The sequence below is a fragment of the Coloeus monedula genome, assembly GCF_965178545.1.
Source record: "Coloeus monedula genome assembly, chromosome: 1".
Lineage (NCBI taxonomy): Eukaryota > Metazoa > Chordata > Aves > Passeriformes > Corvidae > Coloeus > Coloeus monedula.
In genome coordinates, this window is record NC_138781.1 from 48100 (window position 1) to 65892 (window position 17793).

Below are 17793 nucleotides of genomic sequence, written 5' to 3' on the forward strand. Positions count from 1 at the left end.
ATATTTCTTGCAAATATTTGCCACTTCAGCGGGAAGGCTCTCAAACCCCAGAATTCCCTGGCAGACATTCTGCAGGCATGTATCTCAGTCCAGTGGCCTTCTCATATCCTTGCATATCTTCCTCTGCATTTCTTATTCCTACAGACTGAACAAAGCCCCTGAATGTAGCTGCTCTGTTTGCTGCATACAGACAAGAGTTTCATACATCGAGCAGCATGCACACAACGGACACAGCAGCATAACAAATATGGAAGCACAGTAGCAGATGACCCCCACCGTTTTCTCTTCATAATGCTTGCTTGTAGCCCAATTAGTGGAGTCCTAAATTAAGTAACATTTCAAGTCAATCACTGTGGCAGCCTCACAGCCCCTCAGTATAACCAGTTTAAGACTGCAGGATTTCACATTTTACTGTGAAAAGAGGTTTTAACACAAAAGGGGAAAATTCCAAATCAAGCCATTCCCAGTAAAAGGCCTCAGGCAATGACATACTGCCATACTTTTTCTCACACCAACAGGTTTTGTGTGAGAGTACTGCCATCACGTAAATGCAATCAAAAGCATATTTTCCAAGACATCTCTGAACACAACGGATGGAGTAAAAGCTATGGCACTATTAATGTGAAAACAAAGATATTAAACAAAGGTGTAAAGAGAAGACTATCTCTTCTGTGACTGAACAGAAGAAACTTTTAAGTTAAACTAAGAGAGAAATTGGCAAAGACAGCAGAAAACACAGTACTAGAGAAAAAAATGCATTTATTCAGAAGAGCTGCCTTCCTTCCATACCACATGTGAATTTGATTCTTTTTCCAAGGAAGTGAAAGAAAGGAGGTGAAAAGGAGTAACCTGGAAGAGCATTTTTAGTGCCATATGAAACAGACAAGAGTTATACTTTGGCAGCTGCTTTTTGGACTAGAAGTCATGTTGGGCCTTTAATTACAACTCATCTGTGCACTACAAAAAATGTGGAGGGGAAGGATTTAAGGAAGATGTCCCTGCTTCCAAGTAATTGTTCTATAAATTCCCATAGTCTGAATCTGTCGTACTTTTACAAAGAAGATGATTTCCAAGGGATATGTTCTCTGTGCTATTTAAGGCTGATAGTGCTTTATAACTCAAGAGCATCCAAAATAACCAGCACGTACCATGTATGGGAGAGCTAAATAATTAATAGTAAGAGGCAGTTCACCTATGATCAAAATGTGAGACCAATCCAGGGCCTCTGCTAACATCTTGAAGTAAAGAAAAAACTACCGTGTTACATGAAGTTAAGCTTCTTGAATTCTGCACCAAGAGTTAGGAAGTTCTTTTCAGTGATGAACCCTACAGGCACACAGAGAAACATTTAAGTGATCTGGTATTTTACATACATACTTATTGTTAATATCTGCTGTGTTAAAGGCAGGCATCAGCAAAGCACCATTACATTATTTCCATTTTCTTAGAATGCCTCATTTGTTGCTAATACCACTGATATTAGGGATGCATAAGAAGCTCTTATCCCAGGGATGAGTCTCTTTCTCTCAGTCTTTCTCTCAGTCTTTCTTCCAGACGGGCTCTGCATTCCGGGATGAAAATCCTCCTAGTTAGTTCTTTCAGATGGGGAGATAGCTTCTTGCATTGGTCCGGCTGGAATAAAAACTCTATTCAGGAATATAAAGCATTCCACAGCTATAAGAAAGACAATCCTGTCTAATTCCAGATAAGTTACTGTTTGAGACTCTTAGGTACCATAGGATAAGAACTGCATTTATTTCTCTAAATCTGTGGTCTCCTAGAACACCTATCTCGACCTCCCCCATCAGTGCCACCCATGATTCTAAGCATAGCCCATTAGGATTTGCTGTGTAATGTCTAACTTTCCACTAAAATTTAATGACGTGCGTTGATGAGTGAACCTTTAGTCTTCTTTCACACTGACACTTGTATGGTGCTGTCTCTGGCTTGGAATGGTTTGAGACACCCATCTTGGGCAAGATTTTCAAGGGTCACTCTAAAGCTGGTGTTCTAACTGGTGTGTTGACGGTATGTTCTCATCCAGTCAGGAAGCAGGTCCATGTGTAACAGTGAGCTAAGTAACACTGAAAAGTCCACTGGTTTGGTGGTCATGATGCCAATGGAATCTTGTGAGCAGTACTTATGTGTTACGCACTCCCAAAGATTGTTCCAATTCCTGTCGGCGCTGCTGGATCTGAAAGAAAAAGACACACTGTACAGTTTAGCAGATTAAATTGCTCAGTGGCAGGAGATGCATTTTTAAGTCAGCAGTGTGGATATTTCTTTCATACCTTGCAGTAGAAATATCTGCTCACAGCTTCTTGAGACCATGGCTCGTGATAAAATTCGGCTCTGCGTTCTTCCTCCGGGTTTCCAACCACATCAGTCATCACCTGTGACAAAAATAAACCCATTTTTCACCATAGCTCTTCTACCACACAGAGAAACTTGCAGAGTTACCCAGAGTGAAAATTTATCTACATTACACATAAAAATGGTCAGAACTGTTCTCAAAGCCCAAAGCAAATGGACAATGTGTGCTTTCTGCCAAAACAGGATCACAGAATGATCAAATGGTTTGTGTTGGCAGGGACCTTTAAGCTCATCTCGTTCCACCCCCTGCTAAGGGCAGGGACACCTTCCACTAGATCAGGTGCTCCAAGCCCTGTCCAATCTGCCTCCAGGGATAGAGCAGCAAGGGGGTTGGAACCATTCTATAAAAAAATAGAATTCTGATGACTATGTCTCCAGCATCACAGAATCAAAGGTAAATACTGGTATATTTTGCAAAGCAGTGTTGTGGAATCACACCTTTGATGCTAGCAGGGCAGAACGTTATAGAAAAGGCTCTTCTGGGACTAGTTGGGAAAACTCTGAACAACTATTCCATGTATATAGCTAGAGAAGCTCCGCGACAGCTTTGTTTTAAGTTCCTCAAGTCAAAGTCTGCTTTATGTAAACATTCTTTCAGATGCCTGTCCCCTTTGAATACAATGTAAATTATAATAACCATAACCTTAACAGTAGATTTTTGGAAGACTATTCACTTAACAATAGGCATTTACATAAGAAAGACACAATGATTTTATTAAAATAATTTAATGGATTCGTTAATACAACTGATTTTGAGGCATCTCAGTTAAAGACAGAAAATGTGAAACTTTATGAGGAACAAATGATTAATTTTTGCTGGCAAACAACTGAACTTCTTTGCATTCCATTTCTTGCATATCTCAAAGATAAGCTCAAGGACAGCTGATAGATTAAATTATGAACCAACAAAACACACAAATTGTGTTCTCGTACTATAGGATGCTCCTGCTGAGTTTTACACAGCTTTCAATTTACAGAATACATCAACAAAGCCCTGCATTTTGAGCTTACTGTCTGGCCACAAGCTGACCTACCACTCCCATGAAGCACCGCTGTTCTACTGGAACCAGAATACGACCTAAACTGTCTTTCCTGCGTACTGTCTACTCAGGGATTGCTGTAGTCCACTCATTGTCTGTCTTCCACCAATTATCCATCCTAGATGTTTGGCTATACACTCTGTGTACATTTAGATAAAATTCTTCCATTCTGGTTCCACTATTCATTCTTTTTCAAACCTTAGCTCACCTTAAGATCCCTACTTTGGGACCGGAGAAGGTCTTGGATGTATCCTTTAGGATCCTTGGAGAAACTCAGCATAAAATCACGTTGTATTTTTAGCTGATTTATGGACTCAATTGTCTCATGAATCTGACAGAAAAAAACCAAAGCAGATATTCTTTAATTTCTCCCATGCTCCAGTGACCATCAGGTCAGCTGTTACTATCTTTGCATTCCTGGTCATGTACAAAGGTGACAATTCTACACCACAGACTTGTGCAGGCTCCTAGGGGTTTTTCAATTCAAAAAGCAGCAACTTAACTGCAATCCTGCCACTACATTTTGGTTTCACTTGCACTTCTGCAATACAAGTATGTACAGGATTCTCCTTCACTTCCTGCACTGAACTCCTGCATGGCATGCAGAGCTAAGCCATGTCACTGTACAATGTAATAATTTCCTGTGCAGAATCATTCTGCCTGCCAAGACTGGGATCTTTGAGGACAGGTGCTACATAAGTATGCAGTTAAACAGTGCCCAGTGAAAGAAATCAATTATTCCCGTTTACCATTACCATCATCATATCTTCAATATCCTACTGTAATCCTTAAAAACTCTAGCACTTTCCTGATTAAGTCCATGTCAAATGAACAGCCACGACTTCTAGACTTTTTCTTAAGAGAAAGCCTGTAAAATTCACTTTTGGCTGCAAAAAGAAGAGCATGAACAATGAGAAATCATGGGTAGGTTTATAGAAAATGAATCGTATCTTCAGAAATATTACGGAAGAAATGAGTATTAACTAGTGGGGAAAAATGAAGACTGAAGAGAAGTCAAGGTCCCATAACGGATAATATCATCAAGTATGATCAGGAGGAGAACAGTTCATGAATCATTTACACATAGACAAACACAAAAGCAAACTTCTGCTATCCTGTTCCTCTAACATTCTAGTTTGAAATAGTAAACCTATCTTGTTTTGTTTCATGTATTCATCTCTCTTGCCAAAACAGCTAAGGTCACCAAGCACGTGGGAGAAAATAATCCTCCTCTGATCTGGCTATGCCATCAAGGCCACTAGTGTAAGTACTATGTGGTATGTTAAGAGAGCTGCTGTCCATTTTAAATCATTCCTTTTTTGGGAAAATACTGTAGTTGTGTGGAGTGAACTCCATTGGCATGCGCTGAATTCCCAGGAGGGGACTCCATGGCAGCACAGCAATGCAATGCACAGAGGGTAACAGGAGCAGCCCGTGCTCATTCACGCAGCAGTGACTTCAGTAACTTCACTGATCACAGCTTGCACTGTGCTGTAGCAAATATTCAAAAAAGAGGTGACACAGACACGGTTGAAAAGGTGAGTGGAACTGGAAACAGAATAACCCTACACATGCTGCTTGCAAGCTTGGCTGGCTGGGAACCGACTGACTGAGCAGCTGCCCTGCTGAAAAGGACCTTCCTCAAGAGCCATGACAGAAAAGATGCTGCAACAGTTACCAGAATCCATTGCATTGCTGGTGCCCAGATCCCCTTCAAAATTGCATGAAGACCAGAGTTTAACATATTTGTTTCTATCAGAAGTAAACAAAGAGAACCTGGGCCTTGATCTGAGGAGGCAGTTTCATTTATCCCTTACCGATCCAAACCAGCCATTGACACATGCCAGAACTGGCTAACAGCCCATAGGACACAAACCCCTAAAACAGCCTGCAAAGCCCACCACTGCCTTAAGACAGGTATTATTATTTGAAGTGCACACAATCCTCTTCCACTAACACTTAAAACTGCCAAACTGCTCCAAGTGATTTTTCCGCCATGCATGTTCCATATTTCCACCTAACGCAGAGAGCCATTCTGCAGTTATGAATACAAAACCCACACCTGAGTATGAGATTCTCCTAGCTTTGGCTTTGCAATTTAGCAAAATATCATGACCTCTCAATGAAAAGTTACAGTCGTACAGTTCAGGTGGTTCTCAAGTGTCAGGGGACTTGGTACGCTACCTGTGAAACTCTATCACCTCAACAACCGTGTCAGGCCCTGGATCAAATCCTAAGTGGGAATGCCATTCAGCCCTATGTATTCCCACTGCATTTGGCTGATTCATCCCTTGAAAGTGCAAGTCCCCGTCTCACAACATTACTGTCTTTGACACATAACACCAAATCCACATGAAGCTACACAATGAGCACACTACTCTTGGGCTAATACCTTGTTATCCAATGCTGTAATCTCCTGTTGGTTAGCTGTTGAGAGAAGAAAACTACTCATCTGGCCCTTTAATGGGTCTTCAACTTCTACATCTATGTCATAACAAGCCGTCTTCTTCTGATCGTTGGGGTCAACACTATGGAGAGTATAACACAAGATCATGAGAACGGCCATAAATGAATCAGAATAAATATCCATCCAGCCCAGAATACACTCTTCAATAAAGCCTGTTGCAGATGCTGTGAGAAAAGTTTAAGAACAGGGTATCTTTATACATTTGCATATTCTCTCATCTTTTATCGGTTGGATTTCACAGACTTTTGAGCTGGAGCTTTTGCCCGGACCATCAAATTTAATTTCTGACATCCTCCTGAAACCTGTTACGCTAAATACCAGTATCATCCTTTGGCTTGTCCTGACCTAAATTTACATTTAATTTGCCAACAGTTAGACTTAACATTTACTTTATTGTTAGACCAAGTTTCTTAACTAGAAAACAGTCTTCAGTGCAGTAGCTGGTAAATCAGACTTGTCACTGTCACTTGCAATATAAAAATGCTGGCTTCTCAACACTACCTGTGAAATGTGTGGGTTGTGTGCATCTGCAATAGGTAGTAAAAAAATTTGCTCAGGATCAAATTGAGCTTGACAGAGCTGGGGGAGCGGAAGAACTTCCAAGGATGGATTTGCATTAGGAGTGTTGTAAGCAGGTGGAGGGAGGTGATCCTTCTCTATTCTCAAGACTGGTGAGGACACACCTGGAGTACCGTGTTCAGTGCTGGGCTTCCCAGTGCAAGACATATATGGAACTACTGGAGAGAATTTTGCAAAGGTCCATGAAGATGATTAAGGCATTGGAGCACCTCACAGCTGAGGAAAGGCTGAGAGGTCTGGGACTATTCAGCCTAGAAAACAGAAGGCTGGTGGGGAGGGAACTTATCAAAACTTGAAGGGAGGGTTTAAGGAAGATAGAGCCAGGATCTTTTCAGTGGTACTCAGTGACAGGATAAGAGGCAGTTGGTGCAAACTGAAACACAGGAGGCTCCATCTGAACACCAGGAAACACGTTTTTATTCTAAGGGTGACCAAGCAATAGCACAAGTTGCAGTAAGACCCTCAAAGCCCATCTGCCTTTCGCCCAGCCCAGAGTCTCCCATGTTGGAGACGCTCAAAAGCCATCTGGACATGGCTGTGGCCAGCCTGCTACAGGTGGCTCTGCTTGAGCAGGGAAGAGCATTTGACCAGATGATCTCCAGAGGTCCCTTCCAACCTCAAACATTCTGAGAATCTGTGATGCTGTGGCCACCTGCAAGAAGATCAGCAGCAGAAGGAATGCTAAGGAAAACCCAGGTCTGGGTCTGGTTCTGCTGCTCTTGTCAAAAGCCACAGAGAAAGCTCCATGTTGTCTTTGGCTCCACTGCTCCTGGTTAAGGCCTGTCCTCAGGCCTCCCAGGGTCCTGAGCCCAAGTCAGTCAGGGCAGCAGGGCTGTTCAGAGGGACCCTGACAGGCCGCAGAAACAGGACGGTACTTCAGCATGGTAGAGCCCAGCATGGGAGAAGTTCTGCTCCTGGGACAGAATGATGCCGTGCAGGGGCACAGGTGGGCATCGGCAGGGTAGAAGACAGGTTGGCAGGAGAGGACTTGGGGGTCCTGCTGGACAGACAACAAGTGCAGAAGGAGTCTGTGAGGTAAGGCAGCCATAGCAAAGGTCAGCTGCAAAAGGGGCCGTATTAGCACAGGTGTTGCCATCAAGCCTGGGAAAGAGGCTCTTCCTTGCTATGCCACGCTGGTGAAACTGGATCTGGACTGGTGGGCACAGGACCACAAAGATGTGACACTCTGGAGCGAGGCCCGCAGAGGCTCAGTAGGATGGTGGGGGCTGGAGCACAGACCTGCCGAGAGAAGCTGCAAGAGCTTCTCCAGCCTGGAGGAGAAAAGGGAAAAGGGGATCGCCTGGGTGAGTGCGACTGCCATATGGACTGGTGAAGCACAGACAGGGCCAGCCTCCCCTTGGAGGTGCCTGAGATTAGGGTGAGAGGCAACAGAAATTCACTGCAGCATGGCCAATTCACTCCCTATAAGGAATTGGTTTGTTTAAAAATCATGATGGTAAGTCAAAAAGGGGGAATCCAGAGACAACCTGTTCGTACTAGAAGAATATTGGAGAGCTATGCCTTGCAGTCTGCTTGTGTCCTTTAACAGTGTGGAAGATGTCTCGCTTCTCTGCGGAAACGGAAATCCCACAGAGGTTTTTCTTTTTACCTCTGATTTCAGGTGTGCCAGCTGCAATTAGAAGTGCAACTCAAGAAAATCTTCAGTTCTAGCTTGAGCTCAGGTAAGAAGATTTCTACCAGTTTCTACTTCTACCAGTTTTAAATTTGATGCATTCAGTATCATGGGGATCAGAAACCATTACAAAATGCAATATTTTTAATTGCATTCTGTATGTTTGAGTCTACCTAGTATTTAAAACATTTGTCAAGATCAGAGACTTTTTATTCATCTGTACTTTATATCCACTTCAACCCCATTGTATATTTTCTTCCTTTTTCTTCAAAAAGGAAGGTTGTTGTTGCCCAGAGAGTGATTCTACAATACTGTTAAAATTTCTAGAATAAGTTTAGAATACTTCACATTTTTGTCTCTGTGCATAGCCTCTAAAACTAGAATGAATAATTGTGATCTACTTGATCTTCCTGTAAAAGGCAGGCCTGAGGATTTATCTCAATTAAGAGCACATATATTTACAGTCACTAGTGATGAAAAATTTCCTGTAGTAGTGTGCTGGTTTTGGCTGAGATAGAGTAGTAGCTGGTATGGGTCTGTGTTGTGAATTTGTGCTGGAAACAGTTGGTCACACAGAGATGTTTTTGTTATTGCTTATCGCTGCTTACAGCGTGTCAAGACCTTTTCAGCTCCTTGCACCACCCACCAGTGAGGAGGCTGGAGGTGCACAAGGAGCTGGAAGGTGACACAGCTGTGACAGCTGACCCCAACTGACCAAACAGATATTCCAAACCATGTGGAGCCATACTGAGCAGTAAACTGGGCAGGTGTTCACTGCTCAAGGTCTCGCTGAGCATCAATCAGCTGGTGGTGAGCAATAGTTTTCATCTGTATCACTTGTATTGCATTTTGTTCATCACAATCATCATCATCATCATTTGTTATACTATCTTTATCTCAACTCATGAATTCTCTCCCTTTTACCTTTTCAACCTTCCCCCCTGCCCTGCTCAAGAGAGAACAAGCGGATGGGGAGTCTGAGCTGAAGACTGGATTAAACCAGGACAGGCAGTTGGCATATTGTTTCAATGGCTGGCTACATTCACTCTGAAAAACTGAATGCAGGGGGACAGGGCAGAGCATTTGTGAGACCCTATTTTAAGCTTGGTTGAACCAGGCCCCTAAGTATCCTGGATAGACTTTGAACCTGATTTGACTTTGGATGGGGGAGCTCTCAATGACCACCAGCAACCCCTTCTACTGTAAATTATCCTGTGACCTTATGAGTCTAAAAATTACTTACTTTGTTTAAGTTCAGTGATAGACTTCCAGATTTATTTTAGTTTAGCCTGACACTGTAAAGACTTCACTGCAAAAGTACTGCCTATTCTCAGGAAATTAGTTCTTCTTTTTTCCACACCGTTATATCAGTGCCATTTAAGGTTGTCAGGTGCTGTGTAGTGCATAGAGTGTATCAGAGAATGCTACTAGATACAAAGTCCTGGTCTTTAGCTGGTACCTGACAAAAAACACTTCCTCCAGAACCTTTTTGCCATCTCTCTGCCCCTGGAAACATCATCATCAGTTCCTTGTCATTTTTCTCTAAGCAATGACTGTCTATCTCCGAGGACCTCAGCTTTTTTGTGGTCCATCAGACAGGTCACTGAGTTGCATCCAATGACAGTACGTACGCAGCTCTCAATCTGCACGGCCGCCAAGCTGCCTTGTCATTACTCTGTTTGATATATTCAAATTAATCAAAAAGCAAATTTTATTTTCACAGCCTATGTAGTATTTAAACTTCTTATCACATATGTTACAAATTTAAAATAAAGAGCCCAATTTCAAGCAAATTCAGAAACATTTGCTGTCAATATTCTCCAGGAGATCAAATCACTGTGCTTAAGTAACAATAACATTTAAACACCCAGAATCAGAGTTTTGACCCAGACCACAAAGAAACTTGGAAAAGATTGAAACATCTGAACAGCAAAGTTGCAATCCCCAGAAATCTCTTTATCCCCCTCCTCCATGTACACAGTTGTCACTTAAATACGGCACATGCTGGAAGAGCCCTAGAGAGCTGAAAGTCGTATTTCATCTGCTATGCCACAAAGACATCTGTTTTGACAAGGATATGAGAGCTCAGTATCTTGGTCACAATGACCTCTTCTGAATCCAGGCATTCTTTGTTGGAAATCTCTGGAGATCTCTTGACTCCTTGGCATTTTCAGGATAAGACTAACAGTCAAAGAGCTGATCCAATCCCAACAAAGCATGCATGGACTGGCCCTGCATTTGAAATCCTAATGTTGTACATTTTACATAATGTATCAGTGATTAGAATGATTGCCCATGGTACAATATCTCATTTCAATTTCTTTTTTATCTCTTTTTGTGGGTTCAAACTGTCACTGCTCTCTCCTCAGGGAAAAGGCCTGGCCAACTCTCTCAATCATATTCTAGTAAATATAAAAGCTGTTTTTCAGACTCCTAGAAAACTGGTTCCATGCTAGTGTAAATAATTCAGAATTATACAAACTAGAATGATACATAGAATGAACACACAACAAAGTCCCAGGTATTCACCTGGAAATTGTAAAAACTGGATTATGGTCCCTACAGCTAGCTGCAGCTGTTTCTGTACTTCACCTAGTGAGTGTTTTGCACATGGCAGTGCTGAGCTGACCAGCCAGCTTACCTGATGATGTGGTTTATCACTATCGGGTCTGGTGGCAGCAGTAGGTTAGTGAGCCTCTGAGGAATTTCAGAAAACTTTAGCCGTGGACAGTCAAAGATCTGGAACACAATAAACAACAAATGCTGTTTGTCCAAAGCCTATCTTGCAGTATCTGCAGCTCACAAGGAACTGAGGCAATTAAGGAAGGTGATTTTGAAAACTGAAATTCAGGTTTGCACAGATTAAATTTTTGGTCACTTCTGTCCCTGTAAATTGCTGTGGTACTTTCATCTGGGCTTGCAGACATATCCATCAAGTCATGACAATTTCAGATGTCTCACTTCTGGTTTAGATGCTGCAGGGCATGTGAAGATTGTGCTCTTTAATGAGACACGAAGATCAGCTGTATCAATGATGGGAGAGAAGCAAATACTCCCTGTCTTACTGAAGGTTTACAAAAGCACATTGTAAAGAGAATTGTATTTTTTTACCAGAGAAAACATAAAAACAGTTTGCCTTTTTGTTTCTTGTGATATTTTGTGCTAAAGAAAAATACAAGAAAACATTTCTGGATTTTAAAACCGCTTGCAATTTGTGGGGTTTTTAGGATTAAGGAAAAATAAAGCCAAGGGGATATTATTTATTTTTAACCAAAGCCTGAACAGCCTCTTGGAAGGGAACCACCCCTTTCCCAACAATGGTTCATGGTTACCCCTTCTCTTTACTATGGTCCAGAAGCTAAACAGAATCATAGACTCATAGAATATCCTAGCTTGGAAGGGACCCACAAGGGTCATTGAATTCAGCTCCTGCCTCTGCATAGGACAACCCTGAAAATCACACAATGAATTTCTACTGAATTCAGAAAAAAAGAATTTTTTTCTTCTGGAAAGCATTAAAAGATGTAGAGTTTGGAAATTTTCTGTAATTGTAGTGCATTGCCATGAATCTAGAAACACTCTTTATACCTGGAGTTTTCGGAAATATAATTACAGCCTTTGTTTCCTACTGTGATTTTTAATGCTCTGAACTGGCAAACAGACTTTTCTCTAAAGATACTCCATTTAAACTGACCTTAAAAAAAACCCAAACAAACCCGAACTTTCTATATATATTGACATTTGCCTTCAAATGTGCCCTTATGTGGAGGAAGTTTTTGTAAAAATGTTCAGGCCTATGCCAATGAAAATGCCTCTTAGGGAAACTACTTTCACCTGATAGAAGAGATACGCTACTCATAGTATGTATCTGTAAACAGAAACAAGCTTTGCAGCTCCAGAGACAAAGGATGCAGGCAGGCTTGAAAAGAAAGGACTATCAGGTTGTAGAATAGACATACAAAGTCAGATGCTCTGGTTCCTCAGATAGGGTATCTTTTGAAATTCACAGTTTTCTCAAGTGAGTGAATTTGGCAGCAGAAATACCCAGGAGCCAGCTCTGGGTATTTGCAAGGTTCTATTGCTTTTGAAATACCTTTGAAACTTTTTTCTTGTTTTTGCTTGTAACACAGTGGATTTCAAATCTCCCTGCTGATGTAAACTGTTTTTAAACAGAAAAGGATCTGTCTTCATCAATTCTAAAATCTGTCGGATTTATAGGACTTGCCTGTATCCAGGAATTCAGCCAGCTAGTCTCTGAAGAACAAGGAAGTAACAAAACCTAATGAGTCTGCAGCTTCCTCCTTACTTGAGTTCTGAATTCTGACACTTGATAGAGATGACTGTGGAATTCCCACCCAAAATCTCTCCACACCAAGCTCCATCTAATCTGCTGTCACCACTGGCTCAACACTCATGTCAAACTCCTAACATGGATGCAAGCCCAAGCGACAAGAGCTTTAAGAAGGGAAAAGGGATCAAGAACACACATTAGCGAGAGGAGGATGGGAGGCTGGAAACTAAGGGTAGGTGGAATTTTCCTAGAGCTTCTCATATTCCTGCCTAACTGGAATTAGTGGTCTACACTTGTAACCCCTGGCTCTGAAAGCCTCTCTGGCTACAGTGATGCTGGTGGGTCAGGCAACTCATTCAGTGATAATTTTCTCGTGTGTACTGTCTTGCGCCCTTAGATATAACCACAGTGCAGCAGTGCAGGATGCAGAAAAGCTGACATACCAAATGAGAAGACCAGTATCTCAAGGGGAATGCCAGAGACACTGGTGCCTATGTACTGCTCCCCTAAGTGATATGTACACTTCTGGCTAGGACAACGCTTTTTTCCCCCAGGAGTTATGAGGCTAAAACTATATAATCTACAGAAATATTATCAGACTGGAAGGCATTACTAACCCCATTCCTTTGCCCTCCATCTCTCAACCTTAAGAGTATTAGAGTAAAAACCAAAAAACCTCATCATTAAATATTTCGTTTATTGTAAGTGGATTCAGATTCCTAAGTAGTAGCGTCAGTTTTGAAAGTAAGATCAGCTGATTAGGACAGTTTTGACAGAGACCTAAGGAAAACAGAAATACTCAAAACAATCCCATTTATGATTTAAATCTGTGCAAGCACTGCATTCTTATGAAACTATTCCAGGTTAGCCAGCTCTTGCGGGGTGTGAGGTTCAGTCTTCTAGAAAAGCAATCAGCTACTTCCCAACTCTCTCACTTGACTCATCTTCTGAGGATGAGAAGACAATTATCAGGTATCATAGCATTCCTGCAGAGTTCTAAGACAAAGGAGACCTAAGACCGAATAAATCTCTAATGAGGTGCATGAGGAAAAGATGGCTTCAACAAGTTCTTATTCTAGCAAAGTTCTTAAACTGAAAATGAAAATACATAAAATTGAGAAGGCCCTCCTGCTTACTGAAAGACATGTACATCCGTACAGGGTCATACAAAGGCTCTGCTGCAAATCTACCATAGTATCCTGCTCTTGGTAGTGGCCAAAAGTGGATACTAAAGGAAAAATATAAGAACAGGAGAAACATATACTGGTTTTTCCCCAAAAACACTCTCCCAACCTCCAAATTTGCATTTAAAACAGCCCAAGATTTTTCATCCTTTGGTTTGTCACTTTTGGAATCTATATACACTTGTAGCATTTGCAAGGTTGTATTGCAAAGAGTTCTGAAATTTAAATATGCTTGAGTCCTTTTGTTTGTTTTCAATTTGCTACCTGCTAGTTTTAGTTGATGGACTGTAACTATTGACCAAAATATAAAAAATTACTCCTTTTTCACCTTTTCATTCTGCTCATGATTTTTCAAATATTTTTCACCTCCCCTTTCCCATTTCATCTTTGGGCTGGCAGAAACAAAACTCAGTCTAAACTGGCTACAGATAAATAAAGAATGGAAATCAAATAATCTAATCAAGAGAACAGCATTGCCATTTTGTCAAAAATTCTTATGTGGTTTTAATATGGAATTTTCACTATATGTGAAAGAGACTGTATGCTGTAATTCTCAAAAAACCAAAACCCAAACAAACGAGTGACTATATAATCCTGATCACTTTGGTTCTATATTCCTAAAAATACCCATGAATCTCACAGTTGTTTTGCTGCATTTGGTATTTTCAAATGTGCAAAGTTGTCTTTAAGTTTACTTCAAGCATTGGCTACTTTGAACTGTTGTAGGGCAAATTAGTAACAGAAAATAAAAACTTGAAAACTAGGACACAAGTTTCATTGCAACATTTACTTTCATTGCTCACTAAAATATTACTCATTGTAATTGCCAGTACTTTCCTTACACAGAAGTATGTCACAAACCCTACTTTCAATTACTTTCAAAATAAGTCATGTGAGCCTGAAGCCAGAGAAAAAAAAAGCCAAGTAAGACAGTGATAGCTCAGTTAACACTACCTTTCAAAAAAAAACCCCCATAATCATATTTACAGAAAGGGTGGAAGTGCTTTTAAGTGGCCTTCTCAGTTAATTCTAGAGGTCATTGTGAAAGACAAAAAGTCTCAACATGCTACTTTCAAAATACCATGCAGATCATTTCATTATCTGAAGAAGATTTAAGAAAAAACAGCTTTTCCAATTATATCTTTCATGTCTTCTTCCTTCATGAACAGGGAAAGAGAAGGGAAGAAAACATATTTCATGTTTCTTAGTATAAAATGATACAATGGAGGAAAAAACCCCATCAAATCAATACAGAAGTCCTTCCTGGAAAGGCCACAGCTTTTGTGGGAGTGCTGAACCACCAGATGTAGGGGGTTTTGACAACACTGGCACATGGGGAGGCTGTTAATGATATTAATTGTAGTGGCTGCTGAAAGCCATTCAATACTGAGGATACTGCAAATCATTAAGGGACGATAAAAATCAGTCATTTTCATTTATCCCAAATTTGTGGCTGGATGTTACAGTTTGCTTCTAAAGAGCTACTGTGTCTAAAAAAGAGTTACCTGCTGGAAGTACTTGTCACAGTTAATGTATTCCTTATCGTGGGAGTCTTGCAGCTTGTTTGTTTTGATGTACTGCCAGAGAGCCTGGATGATGGCTGAGCGTGTCTGAGTGTGGATCCCCAGCAGACGGGCCAACCGTGGGTCCAATTTAAACTGGGGAGGCTGGAACAGAAAGCGAAGGAGGTGGCAATAAAGAGGAAAGCAGATACACAAGTATGAAGTTTCAGTTTTAATTCTCGGGGGACTCTGCTCCTCAGGAGAAGCATCCCATTCAGTGGCAGAGATTGCAAAAATACAAATTTCTGGTTTTGTGTCCCACCACAAAATACAACTCTGGAAATCTGGTACTCTGGAAGAGGGACATTGTACCCGTGCTATGCACATGGACTACTTGTAGCGCATACTTCAAATAATAAAAACTTGCACAAAGACTCAGGAAGAATTTTCCTTTACAACACTGATGCAAATGTTTACTTTTGGGAATGGGAGAAGAAAAAGAACAGCCCTTCCTCTGAACTACTGGAAATGAACCACAGAGAGCGAGAAGGAAGGCAGGATGATGCTTCCACAGTTGCTAGTAACTGCTGTCTCATATCCACACACTGTCTTGGAACTCTATTTTTTCAGGCATGTTCCCACCATTCTGGTGCACACCAAAACATTTACCCGGCCACAACCAGTCAATGTATTTTATTTCTTTTCCTGATCTCAGTGATACAATTCAACTTCCCTGTTTACCATCTCTAGTAATATAAATTCCTTGGATAATTTGGAATTTGATGCTTCTTCAAGTGTGTACTCATACTCGGGTTTAGCATTCACCAGTCTGATGGGTGGCAGGTCACCCAAAGCTAGCTTTATAACAAATCAAGACTTAAGGATAAAAGAACATCTATTCTAAAGCATAAATCTATAATAACGGTGAGCATAACAAACATCATTATATTGTCTTAACAGTAAAAATTCTCGCTGCCTATATCAGTATTTCAGTTAGCCCATATGCTCCACAAAATCAATAAAATTTTCCCTCTGTTAACATAAAATGGAGTGTCTATATCCTGAATAGATGCTATTTGCCTGGAGGGGAAAGAAGGTGGCAGAGAACAAGTTCTTAAAAGTTATACCATCAAAACGCATCTGAGCCTGAACTGTCATTGAAAAGGGGGATCTCATCTACTCACAGCAGTGCATTCTTAACAGTTTCCTTAAGACAGCAACATTTCTTCCAGAGATGGTTTCAGTCAGATTAGTGAGCTCCACAACTGCAGCGTCCATCGTTTGTGCCAAGGTAAGGCTGCCACAGCTACACAGTTCAGGTACCATTAGCAAAAGCTACTCCTTTGAATTTTTTTTAAAGAACCACATGCTTATTTTTTCTTCAGGTGCACAATAAAAATACTAATTATCATAATACCAAGACCAATATTTTGCTAGACTATATTAGAAACTCACTTGTTTTGTCCCCATTAGATTTTAAATAATCTGTCAGTTTGGTATCATTCTAACTTCAATGGACCACGTGACACTGCAAGTTCAAGTACATTGGGTTTTGATGTATGTGACAAGATGAATTTGCTCCATTGCACTAGGTCCCAGAGGCTGTATTTTCCACGCCGACAGCAGTGCACTGACCTGGTAGTCCAACATGAGAAGTAACGTGCATCGCACACTGACATCCCCAGGTCTCTTCACCTGGAAGCCGTCCGTTTCCTGGGTCGTGGGAGTTCTGTGCCACTAACAAAGAGAAAAGCAAAATTGTTGGTCTTTTTTCCACTGATGTCCATGGAGGTGCATCTCACACAGTACACCATGTTAGAATCAGACAAGTACAAGCTTTCTGAAGATCTGGCAATTTAAAAAAGAAACCTGACAACAACAAAACCAAACCACAACACCCCTCCGCCCCGCCAGTCATTTCAATTCGGCTTTAGTGCAGAACCCGCTCTGCTATTAGCACACTTTATTTGTTAGGAAAAACGTGTACAATTTTTTCATCCTTTCATACATTCTGTTCTAAGATGTGCACTACATCACTAATCCATCTACATTTTTAGAGTAGATTCCTTTACCAAACATTCTTATGAAGAACGGAATTTTGAAAACTTTGAAAATACCTTAAATGAAATAATGAATGCAAGGTCCCTTAAACAAGGGAGGCAACAGGCACCAGGTGTTTATGTGTGCCAGTAACTGGTTTGTATGCAAAGGGGGCACAACCTTCTCACCTCCACAAGATGATTGTCAGGTCCATAAAGATCTTTGTCCAGTTCAATAACCAAACTCTTAAAAAAAGATGAAAACTTCCGTTTCTGTTTGCTGAGCTGTACAAGCAGAAGAACCAGACATGTATGAGGCTGCATTTATTAGTTTGTGTCCTAGACTTTCTTCTCAGTCTCTCTGTCTTGAACATTAAATCCCATATAAGTCACAAGTGTGATCAATCTAATTGAGTTCTCCCTCTGACAAACACAGGGCAAGATGCAAAAATCTCAACAGTAGTGGAACACTGCACACTTTAGGTAAGACTTCGTTGACTCTTAAGTGTTATTGAAAAGGACTGGCTTGTAAGGTGAAGATGGCATGCATGAGAAAGGTCCAGAGAATGGCCATGAAAATTATCTCAGGACTGGAGCACCTCTCCTGTGAGGACAGGCTAAGAGAGCTGGGGTTGTTTAGCCCAGAGAAAAGCAGGTTCCAGGGAGTATGTAAAGGGGGCTTGTA

The 17793-nt window shown here is 41.1% G+C and overlaps 1 protein-coding gene across 5 annotated transcripts in view; it reads right to left on the reverse strand.

Annotated features, from left to right (window-relative positions):
• Positions 1-742: 742 nt before the first annotated feature.
• SMARCD3 (SWI/SNF related BAF chromatin remodeling complex subunit D3) overlaps positions 743-17793 on the reverse strand; it is a 76174-nt gene continuing 59123 nt past the window's right edge. For 4 of the 5 annotated variants that reach the window (XM_082289044.1, XM_082289043.1, XM_082289042.1 and 1 more), the window contains 8 exons: positions 17298-17393; positions 16705-16806; positions 15073-15234; positions 10734-10831; positions 5806-5941; positions 3622-3744; positions 2292-2393; positions 743-2194 (listed from right to left, as the gene is read on the reverse strand). In XM_082289044.1, the coding sequence (XP_082145170.1) occupies positions 2141-2194; positions 2292-2393; positions 3622-3744; positions 5806-5941; positions 10734-10831; positions 15073-15234; positions 16705-16806; positions 17298-17393 (873 nt within the window). In that variant the 3' untranslated portion in view covers positions 743-2140. The remainder of the gene's footprint in view (positions 2195-2291; positions 2394-3621; positions 3745-5805; positions 5942-10733; positions 10832-15072; positions 15235-16704; positions 16807-17297; positions 17394-17793) is intronic. The other variant, XM_082289046.1, reaches the window with a different exon arrangement.